This window comes from Saccopteryx leptura, chromosome 2 (assembly GCF_036850995.1).
Source record: "Saccopteryx leptura isolate mSacLep1 chromosome 2, mSacLep1_pri_phased_curated, whole genome shotgun sequence".
NCBI classification, from domain to species: domain Eukaryota; kingdom Metazoa; phylum Chordata; class Mammalia; order Chiroptera; family Emballonuridae; genus Saccopteryx; species Saccopteryx leptura.
Genome location: NC_089504.1, coordinates 96,831,664 through 96,844,801, shown reverse-complemented (window position 1 = coordinate 96,844,801; position 13,138 = coordinate 96,831,664). Strand labels below are relative to the sequence as shown.

General features: G+C 43.4%; 1 protein-coding gene across 2 annotated transcripts in view; it reads left to right on the top strand.

Moving 5' to 3' along the window:
- FAM120A (family with sequence similarity 120 member A) overlaps window positions 1-11,019 on the top strand; it is a 134,019-nt gene extending 123,000 nt beyond the window's left edge. For both annotated transcript variants that reach the window (XM_066368350.1, XM_066368351.1), the window contains exons 16-18: window positions 417-558; window positions 1,010-1,106; window positions 9,132-11,019. In XM_066368350.1, the coding sequence (XP_066224447.1) occupies window positions 417-558; window positions 1,010-1,106; window positions 9,132-9,440 (548 nt within the window). In that variant the 3' untranslated portion in view covers window positions 9,441-11,019. The remainder of the gene's footprint in view (window positions 1-416; window positions 559-1,009; window positions 1,107-9,131) is intronic.
- The last annotated feature ends 2,119 nt before the right edge of the window (window positions 11,020-13,138 follow it).

Below are 13,138 nucleotides of genomic sequence, written 5' to 3'. Positions count from 1 at the left end.
ACAGCAGGCTCCGTTCACTGTCAATTTCAGGATGTTTGGTTAAGGTAGAGAGGACAATATCAGAAGCTGGGCTGCCCACACCAAGGACAGCATTGTTGGAATGCGTTTCTCTCTTGCGCACTTTGTAGCTATAATCTATTTCAGTTGTCATGGCTTCTTGGCGTAGCCAACACATTTGCCTTACTTTTAGGTGTATTTTTAACAACAGTTAAAACCATTAAAATCAAACAATGTGCATACTGATACTCCACATAATAAACAAGAAGTCTTCACAAAGCAAGAGAAAGGGCTTTATATGAAATATAAACTACAGTTGAAAAGAAAATGCTTGCCTGCTTCTTTTTGCCATGCTTAATCCTGAGATTGCAAAGATTTATTTATTTATTTATTTATTTTTGGGTCCATTTTTCATGTAGGAATCCAACCTATACCTTCTCAGGGAGGGAAGCTAGAAATAGCTGGCACTGTCGTTGGCCACTGGGCTGGGAGCAGACGGGGCCGTGGGGGCCGTGGGCCTTTCCCACTACAGGTCGTTTCTGTTGGAGGTCCTGCAAGAGGGTGAGTGCTGAAGAATGGAGATGTACTTAGATAAGTAAAAACACTTTCTTACTTGCTTTTTTTCAGTTACGAGTGTACTAGAAACACTTTTATATTATTAAATACACTCTAATATTCTTAGTGGTTACATAGGATCACATTAAATATATACATCATTATGTAATTATTGAAATCATTAAATTATCTGCACATTATTCAGTTAACCATTTTTTTAATGTTTAAAGGGGTAGCATTTTTGGAGTGTATTATTTTTCAAATTGCATGCACAAGATATGGAACAAGAAAGTGAGTTTGATTCCTTGGAATCAGTCTTCGGCATGTCCATGATTTAATAAACTCAGTGCTTCCTATAGCATAAGATTAGACGCCTTTAAATCCATTTGATATTACTTTAAATGCTCTTCATAACAGATTCAAATCTTTCTGCTGTTGTTCTTTTTTATTCATTCAGGCGTCCAAGAGGAGTTATTTCCACTCCGGTGATCAGAACGTTTGGAAGAGGTGGGAGGTACTACGGCAGAGGTTACAAAAACCAGGGTGCGATTCAGGTAATAACACGATATGAGGCTGCTGCTGATTCACCCCCTGGTGGCTTGTCTTCCAAGTTAGTGTTTGAGTGTGGTGTCCAGACAGAGGCTTTGGGGATGTTTCTGTGGAACATCTCACTTGCTGGTGGCATATAGTGTTCACTAATTATAAGTCCAGCTCAAATCATTTCCATAAGGTTTGTACTCAACGTTCACAGCTGCTGGTAGGAATTGACTGAGAATAATCTAGGGCTTTTAATGGTGTTTACATTAGGAAATAGGTAAATAGCATTCAGGATTTAAAAAGAAAAGTGAGGCTTTTAGTGCTGGACAGTATGTCTGTTTCTTCTCTTGGACCATCTTGAGTAACTTCTCCCTGAAAGGATCAGCCCAGGAGGAAACAAGTCATGTGTCTGTCCAGAGAAGAACTGGAACTTTCTTCTGCTTTGGATATACCATTATAGGATCTGGATCCTGGTGAATTTCCTCTTGAGAATAATCTTTTTAAAATACCAGTCAGCCCTAATACTGTAGTCTGTTGTCTCACTTCTTAACTTATGAAATTTAATCAAAGTGTGCAGTTTAGTCCAGTGCTATTCATGTAAACATTAAGAGGAGTGCACTCTTGTGACTCATATTAATAACACATATTTAGAAACTTAATTGGCCAAGACGATAAAACTGCTTGTACCAGTTGATCTTAGCATCTTGGTAACTTGTTTTAATTTAACACATCAAACAAGTCTAGTAATGAGGCAGTCCCTTCCCTGAACGTAGGGCACTGGCAGCTCCTCTTTGCAGCACAGTATCCAGCAAGGGTGGGGGCTTAGCTCAGTGTACCCCAGCCCCATATTGACCTTCCTTCACCTTCACAAAGATGCATTTTGAGCCAAAGGTACTCAGCCTCTCAACAGGTTTAGTAGAGGAAGACACACCTTCTTGTGGTTACAGCCTAGAGCCCTTCGTGTAAAAGTGGCTTGTCATTGTCATCCTTAGTGGCTAACAGGGCCTTTCCTGAGCAGGTAAGGAACTATGTCCCCATGTTGCTTAAACACTTTAGTATAAAACATATATGTCAAAAACCACACAAAACAAATGTGTAGCCTAATTAGTTATAGGGCAGATCCCCATGTACCATCACTATGTGATGGAAACATCCCCAGCTATACCAGGAACCTCTCGCTCCTCATCCCAGTGCCTCCCTCTTCTCTCCTCCCAAGATAACCACAAGCCAGAATTTCTACTGTTCTCAGTTATCTCAACTTGTCTTTCTGTCTTTTTTTCATTGATGTGTGGTCCCTAGATGTGGTCGAGTTTTGTTCATTTTTTTTTAGTTTATCTGTTAACTGCCAATCCAGGCATTTTGTGACAGACTTCTGCATTCCGCTCCATGCACACTCATGGTGCTGTTCCCTGTGGTGAGACGAGTGCAGCTGCATGCTTTCGTGTCTGCTTGTCTGTTTTATGTGTTCGACCCATTGGTGCATCAATGACTAGACTCATTCATTCACTAAGGATTGAAGAACGAAGATGTTCTCAACCCATCATTTCTTTTTGTTTATTGGTATTGTTTTATAAATAGATGCTTCCCGTTGCCTTCTGTTTTGTGCCCAAGTATTACAGCCCTTACAGGAAAGGAAAGGCCTGCATGTGGTCACCTTGCCCATCCCAGGCCACTGGGCCCTTTTTCTGTGACCTCAGGTCCTTAGTAGCTTCCTCTCCAGGGTGTCACCCAGCCTAGAAGACCTGCAACAGCTACTTCTCTTAGTTTCTTGGTTTCTTCAATGGGAAGAAGCTTTTCAAGACCATAGTATAGGCATCAGTGCACTCAGACTGCCAAAGAGCCGGTCACTGTTCCTGGTGCCGTGTGTGCACAGACACAGCTCTGTTTCTTCATACACGTACTCACACACACACACATCGATACTTTTACTATACAGTATATATTTTTAAGATAGAATCCGCATGAATTCTATCCATGGAAACATGGAATTCATATTTCAGTTCAAACTGAAGACTATAGCACTTCCACTTGACCTCTTCACTGTTTTGTCTGGAAGTCCTTTCTTTTACACCAAGTCATGACTTTTTCTGTGGACAGAGCTAGACGGGAAGGTACACATAGGCACATCATATACACTGTGTGCACACATGTGTACATGTGTGCTGCTGCTTTTTTCTTTTTTGGGTATTTTTCTTTGTATTTTTTTTGTATTTTTCTGAAGCTGAAAACGGGGAGGCAGTCAGACTCCCGCATACGCCGACCGGGATCCACCCGGCATGCCAACCAGGGGGTGATGCTCTGCCCATCTGGGGCATTGCTCTGTTGCAACCAGAGCCATTCTAACGCCGGAGGCAGAGGCCACAGAGCCATCCTCGGCGCCCGGGCCAACTTTGCTCCAGTGGAGCCTTGGCTGTGGGAGGGGAAGAAAGAGACAGAGAGGAAGGGGAGGGGGAGGGGTGGAGAAGCAGATGGGCGCCTCTCCTGTGTGCCCTGGCCGGGAATCGAACCCGGGACTCCTGCACGCCAGGCTGACGCTCTACCACTGAGCCAACCGGCCAGGGCCGCTTTTTTCTTCTTAATGAGAAACCTCAACAGCTTATATTGACTCAGTCAAAATTTAGAACCCAGGGGATGTTTAACTTAGAATGCCTCCTACATGTTACTGATTTCGTCCCATACTGCACACACAGGCAGCTCAGAGCAGTTAGGGCTGCCACCACCAGCTCTATCACTGAGGGCAGGGAAAGTGTTGCTTACGTTCCCCCCGCCCCATTCTTGTATTTTTGAAAAGCTAGCTGTGCTGTTACTGTCTGCATTGTTTGAGCATACAGCAGCGACCCATTTACTTCACTCTTCCTTTAGCCTCATCTGTCCAGGTTCTGTACAGCTCCACACCCAGGCCCCACCAGCCTGTGTCTGCAGGGCCACCGTGGGTGTGTTTCCAGACTATTGCAATAAAGGGAGTGGTAATCATTTTGTTGGTGGAGGGTCTTGCCTTCAGTTTGTAAAAATGTAACATCTGTGAAGTACAATGAAGTGAATAGCAATAAAGCAAGGTATGTCTGTACTTGAAAATGTTGACTCACATTCCCAAATATCTTACGTCTGTGATGTCATTGTCTTCTGTCATAAGGCTTTTCTGGCAAAGACTGGTAACACCCTAATCATCATTCCCTGTGAAGTCATTTGCTCTTTTGACTGAAATGCCCAAATTATTTTTTTGTTCTTCTATCAAAGTTTAGTGATGCGCCCTGCTGCTGGTTGCTCTGGGTCAGTGCACTCGGGACAGGACATGCTCTTTCAAACACAATTTCAAATCCTGTTTTGCATCAAGAAGTTTTCTTGAATTACTAGTTTTCTATCTCTGTTCTTTTTCTTTGCTTGTTTTAAATTTCTGGGACTCCTGTTGTCCTATTCCTTTTAGGTCTGTTTGCAGTGTTTGTCATACTTCGGATTCCATTTTCTCTTTTCCTTTTCCTTTTTCTTTTTTTGAGAGATATAACTCACATACTGTAAAATTCAGCTGTCAAAAGTATACAATTCTCAAGGTCATACAGTAGTTACCACTAATTGGAGAACATTCATCACCCCAGGAAGAAACCACTTCCTCACAAGCAGCTCCTTACAGCCATGTGTCTGCTTCATGCCTCAGTGGCCTTGGCCTCTGTTCCATTCATGTAAATTCATATGTGGCTTGTACTTGCACTTCATTCCTTTTCATTTTTGAGTAATGTTTTTTGTTGTGTGGATGGACCATGCTTTGTTAATCCATTAATTAGTTGACTAACATTTAGGTTGTTTTTATTTTTGACCCATTATGAATAGTGCTGCTGTAAACATATACAGTGTGTCCGTAAAGTCATGGTGCACTTTTGACCGGTCACAGGAAAGCAACAAAAGACAATAGAAATGTGAAATCTGCACCAAATAAAAGGAAAACTCTCTCAGTTTCATACCTATCCAGTGCAGTTCGATGTGGGATCATGCACAGATTTTTTAGGGCTCCTTAGGTAGCTATCCCGTATAGCCTCTACAGACTGGTCACTGACTGATGGCTACCAGACGGGGTTTCTCCACCAAACTGCCGGTTTCCTTCAACTGCTTATCCCACCGAGTAATGTTATTCCTATGTGGTGGCGCTTCGTTATAAACGTGCCGATATTCACCTTGCACTTTGGTCATGGATTCGAGTTTAGTGAGCCACAGAACACACTGAACTTTCCTCTGTACTGTCCACATCTCGACTGGCATGGCCATGGGCTGCTCCGCTGTATACACGGTGTTACGTCATCATCTGCACGTGCGCACATGCTGCCACATCATCCTACAGAAACTGGGAGGGTTTTCCTTTTATTTGGTGCAGATTTCACATTTCTATCATCTTTTGTTGCTTTCCTGTGACGGGTCAAAAGTGCATCATGACTTGAAGGACACACAATATATGTACAATTTTGGTCACGCACCCCCAGTTGGGTTTTTTGTTTCTTTTGTTTTTACAGAGACAGAGAGAGGGATAGATAGGGACAGACAGACAGGAATGAAGATGAGAAGCATCAATCATCAGTTTTTTGTTGCGACACCTTAGTTCATTGATTGCTTTCTCTTATGTGCCTTGACTATGGGCCTTCAGCAGACCAAGTAACCCCCTGCTCAAGCCAGCGACCAAGCTGGTGAGCTTTGCTCAAACCAGATGAGCTTGCTCTCAAGCTGGCGACCTTGGGTTCTCGAACCTGGGTCCTCCGCATCCCAGTCTGACGCTCTATCCACTGTGCCACTGCCTGGTCAGGCCACACACTCCATTTTATTGAGACATAATCAACATATATTAATTTCATGTATACAACATAATGATCTAATATTTGTATATAGCGCAAATAGATTACCATATGAAGTCTAGTTAAAATCCATCATCTTACATAAAAGGTTTTATTTTTTTGATGAGAACTTTTAAGAGCTACTCTCAGCAGCCTTCATACACACACACACACACACACACACACTCACACACACACACTGTGGGGAAAAAATAGGTTCACATTTGTTCAGAAAATAACAAAATTAATAAATAATACAAGAATAAACTGTTTCAAGTACTCACAACTATAAACCTACTTTGCCCCACCTTGTACTATAGAGTATTGTTAACTACAGTTGTTATGTACAAGTTTTTGTGTGGACACAGGTTTTCAGTTTTTCTTGGGTATATAGGTAAGAGTGAATTCTCAAGTGGTAATTCAGTTTAACTAATTGAGGAACCACCAAACTGTCTTTCCAAAGTGACTGCACCCTTTTCCATTCCTACCAGCAGTGTCCGAGGGTTCAGATTCCTCCACAGTCTCACCAACACTTTTTGTTATTTGTCTTTGAGTTTAGCTGTCCCAGTAGGTATGAAGTAGTATCAAATGTAGTATTGATTTGCATTTTCGTATTCTCGTTTCTTTTTGATTCAAATTTTTTTTCTTTTTACTTCAGATATTATAATGTTTGTTTGGTGTGTTTCTTCTAGTTTAGTCTTCATTTTTGGAATAATCTTTACTTTTTATTTTGAATTATTCCCTAAGATTTTCACTTCACTTCCGAGCTTTTCTTGGTTTGATCTGTGCACGTCCTGTCCTGTCACAGCCCATTCTGAGATCAGAGGAAGCAGTCTTGGCCGTTTATGGACATGCCTTTCTGACATACATATTTCATTGTCCATAAGCATGTTTGTTCCATCCCTTACTTTCCGATAATGATGTCATGTGTGGTTCCACCTTAGTACTTTCTGGTGCTCATTTTTAGGTGACATTAGTCTTCTTGCATCTTGAGAAGGACAGACAATGAAGGGCAGCTTGTCTCCCGAGAGTTTCTGACCTGTCTGTGTTTCTGGTTTCTGTTGTTGTCATCCTGGTGGGGCCAGTTCTGAGAGGATGTGTGCAGAGTTGGCAGTGCTGCTCCGTACTTGTGGTCACTTGGTGGGGGCATGTCACACAGTGGCAAAGGCTTACAGGAAGAATTGGCTTTAGAGAGAGGTGCAGGCTGGCTGCTCATTGCTCTTGCATCCTCCGTGCATACCCGCCCTTATCACCCAGAGAGTGATATGGGGAAGTTCCCTAACAAACGGGCCCCTTGACACAGTCCTGTAGCAGCATCTGTGAGGAGGCCGCCCCGTCACCACTGGCAGTGCTGCTACAGGTATTTGTTAGTCCAGAGAGTGGACTTTTTCCTGAGAGAGTGAGGACTCTGATGTTTGAACACATGTACCTGAGATCTTCAGTATTATTTTTGTCCCTTCTTGGCCCTCCAATATTTTATTCCTTCTATGTTTTCATATTTATCTCAAGGTTCCACAAAAATGACTATAATACAGACTTCTGGAAGAGTTTACATGAGTGTTTCTGAACTCTAGGACTGAAAACTAAAATGAGAAGACAGTGTGGGAACATGATAACCACTGGTGTAGGAGGGTGTCCCTAAGGTGAGAGTGATGGGCACCTTCATTCTCACTTTGGGCTGAGCTGGTGGCCTTTATTTTCAACCACGCAAACACCCCAATCCTCAGACTAGCGGGGACTAGAAGGCATTACATGCATTGCCACCTTGTGTTGAAAGGGGATGGGATATTAAGCTGAAGATCTGTAAACAGCTTACCTGTTCTGGGCCTCAGTTTTCTCATCTGAAAAATGATCAGTTGAAGTGAGGACCATTAATGTTTTCTTCAGCAACATGTCAGTCTCTGACAATGGTTCTCAGCCCTGGCAATATCTCCCCTAGGGGACACTGGCTTTGTTTGGCGACATAGTTGATTTTCACAGTTTGGGCTACAAGTGCTGTTGGCTTCTATGAGCAGAGGCCAATAATGCTTCTAACCACCCTACAGTGCACCAGACGCCCCATGACAGAACTGAGGTCCAAAATGTCATGATCCAGGTTGAGAAACCCATGGTCTAAAATGTAAGCAACTGAAAGATCTCAAGTCTGTCTTCACAGTTCCTTACAGGGAGGTCTTGTATTTAACGAAATGTGCTGAATCAGTCTCAACATTTATTTTTTCCAGAGAGTTGTTTTTAAATCTGTTAGGAGGAGGGTGAGACCCATTCAGAAGAGATAAGTCACAAACATGTAGCGATTATCAGTGTGGACTTGCTTCTTGTTGAGGTTGTCTGGCAGTGATCTCTTTATTTCTTCATTTCTCGGTAGAAATGGGTGTCCTGCTACCTGATACGGGCAGATGTGCCAGTTGGTGGTCACCTGGGGGATGAGCATAGTCTGAAATTTCAGAGTAGACTTATTGAAGGGTCTTTGTTTTTTCAGATGACTTGATGCTATACAAAAGGATTAGATAGGGCTCTTTGGGGATCTCTCTTATCATCAGGGCATTATGTACAGCAGGGGTCCCCAAACTTTTTACACAGGGGGCCAGTTCACTGTCCCTCAGACCGTTGGAGGGCCGAACTATAAAAAAAACTATGAACAAATCCCTATGCACACTGCACATATCTTATTTTAAAGTAAAAAAACAAAATGGGAACAAATACAATATTTAAAATAAAGAACAAGTAAATTTAAATCAACAAACTGACCAGTATTTCAATGGGAACTGTGCTCCTCTCACTGACCACCAATGAAAGAGGTGCTCCTTCCAGAAGTGCGGTGGGGGCGGATAAATGGCCTCAGGGGGCCACATGCGGCCCGCGGGCCATAGTTTGGGGACCTCTGATGTACATGGAAGTTGAGGGATGGGGACCATGGGGAGGAAACTGTTGAGACAGAAGAAACTTCTGCCAGATGAAGATCAATCAGAAGCAACAAAAGCAAAGACAAGGTATGTTTGAATATGGAGAATGTATATAGAGTATATAATAGAAAATATATAGAGAGTGTATACGGACTTATAGAGTGTTGGAGTATGTAATAAACTGTATGGAGTAGAGAGTACATGCAGTGTATTCTGTTCTGAATCTGCAGCAAGTCATTAGGCTTCAGTTAGCCCTCCCCCCCCATCCCCTTGCTTCCCGCAGTTATCACAAGCTGCCTTATCACTTGTAATTCATTTTAAACAGGGCAAGCCTCCTTATGCTGCTTCAGCAGAAGAAGTGGCCAAAGAACTGAAGTCAAGATCTGGGGAATCCAAGTCCTCTGCTGTGTCTTCAGATGGGTCCCTGGCTGAAAATGGAGCGGTTGCTGAGAAGCCAGCTTCCCAGATGAACGGGAGTGCAGGCGACACCAGGGCCCCCAGCCACTCAGAAAGTGCCTTGAACAATGACTCTAAGACGTGCAATACGAATCCTCACTTAAATGCACTAAGCACAGACAGTGCTTGCCGTGGAGCTGATGCTCTGGAGGCAGCTGTCTTAAAGCAAGAAGAATAAACTTATTTTTTATAGAGGGTGAAGGATGCTGGAAGGGTAAGGATTTAGGAATATCTGGAGAGAAAGAGAGCCTACAGTTATGTACATTTTTTCCTTTCCGTAAGAGAAAAATGAGGACTTTGGAAATTCGGATCCCTCTTTGATATCAGAGATTTAAAAAACACATTTTTAGTTTTAACCAGTTGTAGTCAAAATGCTACAATAAAACAAAAAGAAAGAAAATGAAGAGCATTTGACTCCCACCTTAAAATGAAGTACACACAAAGTTTAAACTGGTTATGACAAAAGCCTATACTTGTGTTTCTTGAACTATAAAGAAAACAAATTTTGGCAGTCTTTAAGTATATATAGCTTAAAATATCATTTTTAGCATTTGGCACCATATGTATGCCATTTATCTTTGATTTTGCATTACTGTTCACAGGAAAGCTTTGTTTAAGGCTTTGATTTTATGATTATGAAAGAAATAGGCACAACCACAGTTTTTCTTTCTTACTTAAATTTCATCACTGTTGATGTGGTTCTTTTGTGCTAAAAGAAAAAGTGCAACTATTAAAACAAATTATAGAGTAATATTGCCGTTCTGCTGATTTTAAATATACAGTACATCATACATACTTTACAAGCAAGTTAAATGAAGATAAAGTTGAAATCATAGAAGATGCAAATGACCTTTCAAAATCAACACAATGTGTTCTGAAACTTTTTGTGACTTAAATACCATGCATCTGTGATCAATGAACTATGTGGTTTTGAATCGAATGTAGACCATTAGTGCTACTACTTGAGCTAAACTTCTGCATGGTTCATAATTTTTAAAGTGTGTAGTTAATATTATGCATGTTATTGTCCTTTCTTCCATTCTTACCAGTATGTGCCCATTTGCAAAACAAAAATGCTAATAATCAGTAATAGTCCTATAAAAGATGTTAACTCTGTTTAGTCATTGACTGATCTTGCTCTAACCTTAAAATTTTGTGATTATTGACCTCTGTTGCATTTATTCTAAACCCCCCCAAAAAATTATCTAGCTGTTTCGAATATCAACATTTCCCTGGTGTATTCACTGCTGTATGCATTATTGTTCTTTGTTGCTGTTTTATGCCTTCATATTAGCAAAATATGAAATTCTGTGAAAAACAAAAAAAAATCCCTTTGATCTTTAAGAAAAAAAAAACCCCTCTGTAGCAGGAAACAAATTGCTTGTTCTTGAGAACTTTCCCATTAAGAATTTAGTAGAAGCAGGTATACTTATATCATTTTAATGTTTTTGTTAATGTTTCCAAACAATGTACTTTGAAATCAGAATCACTTCTTATTCGTTTTCATATAATTCTCCTGATGCTCTTCATCACACATTAGTGATCAGAAACGAGATGTAATTCCCCAATCCCTGCCCGCAAGACCTGAGTAGGATCTTACTGTAAGTTGAAGGGAGTTTTACCCTAACTCATGGATTGTGCAAGAATGAACTGCTGTTGGGTTTGACTGATTGTAGATGGGTTGTGGTGTGGTGTATTGAAGGCTATTGAATGCAACTTACAATGCTTAATAAAAATCTTTATTCTTTTAGTATAAAGTATGGTGTGGCTTTTAAATTCCTTGTATTACTAAGGTTTAATTCAGATTGAAACAGCTACTGAAGAGCTTGGTCACGTGCACAAGATTTAGAAATATTTTGTCCTTTGCAAATAATTCCAGGTTTCCAGTTCTAAAGGAAGTTACATGGTTAATATGAAAATTATGCTGATGTCTGAGTTTCATAGTTACAAAAAAAGCCAGACAGTCTCTCTGATAAAGCAGGCTTAGAAATAGTTATTTTTCCAAAAAATCCCAAGGAAGAAAATACATTTTATCTTGATTAAACCACCTTTTTAGAATTAGCCAAATCCATGCTTTATTTGGAATTTTTTTTTTTTTTTTTTTTTTTTTTACCTAATATCCCTGTTTGTTCTGGGATCTACTACATTACATTTAGTTGTCCCATCTCCTCAGGCTCTTGTCTGTGACTGTTTCTCAGAATGTCCTTGTTTTTGACAGTTTTGAGGAGGGGCTTATATATAAGGTATTTTGTTGATTGTCCCTCAGTTGGAATAGGTCTGATGTTTTTCTCATGGGTCAGTTAGGGTATATATACAGTTAACACTACTTACCACCTTTGAGTGACCTTGGTCATCTGGCTGTGTTGGTCAGGTTTCTTCGCTGTAAGATTGCCCCCACCCTTTTCTCTCTCTGTTCTTTGGAAGAGTCAGTGCAGGGCCCACACTGGGAGTGGGGAATTATGCTTAAGTATTTACATAAATTATTTGGAGTTATTGTGCATGGTAGATTTGTGTCTTCTCCCCCATTTCACCATGTGTTTTTACATCAGTGAATGCTGAGTGCTTGGCACAAAGACAGGGTGACAGTAGGCACGAAATACGTTTTTACTGGTTCCCGTTTTCTGACACTCCAGTTGTCAATTTCTCATGTCCTAATGACTTCAATAATGGTGCTAAATCGGGAATGCTACCCTAGGAGCCCTATTGTGGGTGTATTAGCTCATTGAATCCTTAGAGCAAGCAATCCTATCAAAACGACAGTCATCACCAGTAAAGACGCTTTTGAACCTCATCTATGGTGACCCGGCTAGAAAGTGGCAGAGGCGGCACCCAGTCCGTGCTGCCGGCTCGAGCCCACACTCAAAGCCGCAGAGCTGGACTTCCAGGATGTCCCGTGCCCTCGGCCTGGCCTGCTGAGCTAGCTCTGAGCGAACCTCTGGTAGGTCGCTCTTGGCAGTGTGGCTGTGGCGTCACCTCTGCACCGACTACGGGCACGCGCTCGGCGCCTGCTGCGCGGAACGCGGGGCCGGAACAGAGCCTGGCAGGACCGGCTAGCAGAGACGCCTGCCTCGGCTCCGGCTGCTAGGCAGTCGGAGAAGGATACAACGCGATGCGGCCAAGGCCGCCCGCTTCCTCCCACTGCGCTGAAAAGTAGTCCCACGTGGGGCGGGGCCTGCGAGGGGCGGGGGCCTGCGTCAGGTGGGCGTGGCATGCGTAGGGTGCTGCAGGGCCTTTGCCTAGGGCGGGGCGGGTCCGTGCGCAGACTGTGCGGAGCCTTGCGTAAGGCGGGGCGTGGCGGGGCGTGGCGGCTCTGTGTGGCTCCCTCCGCCCTGCTGGCGTTGCGCGCGCACTCTCCCTGGAGTTCCGCGGTCTTGCTCCCTTTCCGCGCACCCCCCCTCACCCTCTTCCCCGGTGGCTGCTCAGGCTAGGTTGGCTGAGGCGGTGGCGTCGTTCGCACCCCCGGGGCCAAAGTGGAGCCAGACGACAGTCCGACAGTGTTTTCGGGACGGTAGGGGCGGGTGGGGCCCTTCCTGCTCCGTCACTGCTCAAGTCCTAGTTCCTGGTACCCTGCCACAGAAGACCCGAGCCGCTGCACCGCCCCGGCTTCGGGGTGGCGGTGACAGCTGGGATCGATGGGGACCCCTAGCTCCCGCCGCTCCTCCCTGACCCGTGCTGGTCCCGCCACCGTTCAGGAACGAGGGTTTGAAACCCCGGCGCTCACACTGCGCCATGTCCACAGCCCCGCTGTGGCAGTTGGGGGGCCCGGCTCCGTCCACAGACCCTCAGCTAGCTGGACGGCCACCTCGTCCGTGCAGTCCCCCTTTAGTCCGGTGTCACCGCAGGCCGTCTGTGGCGGGCCGTGCTGCCGAGGCCGGC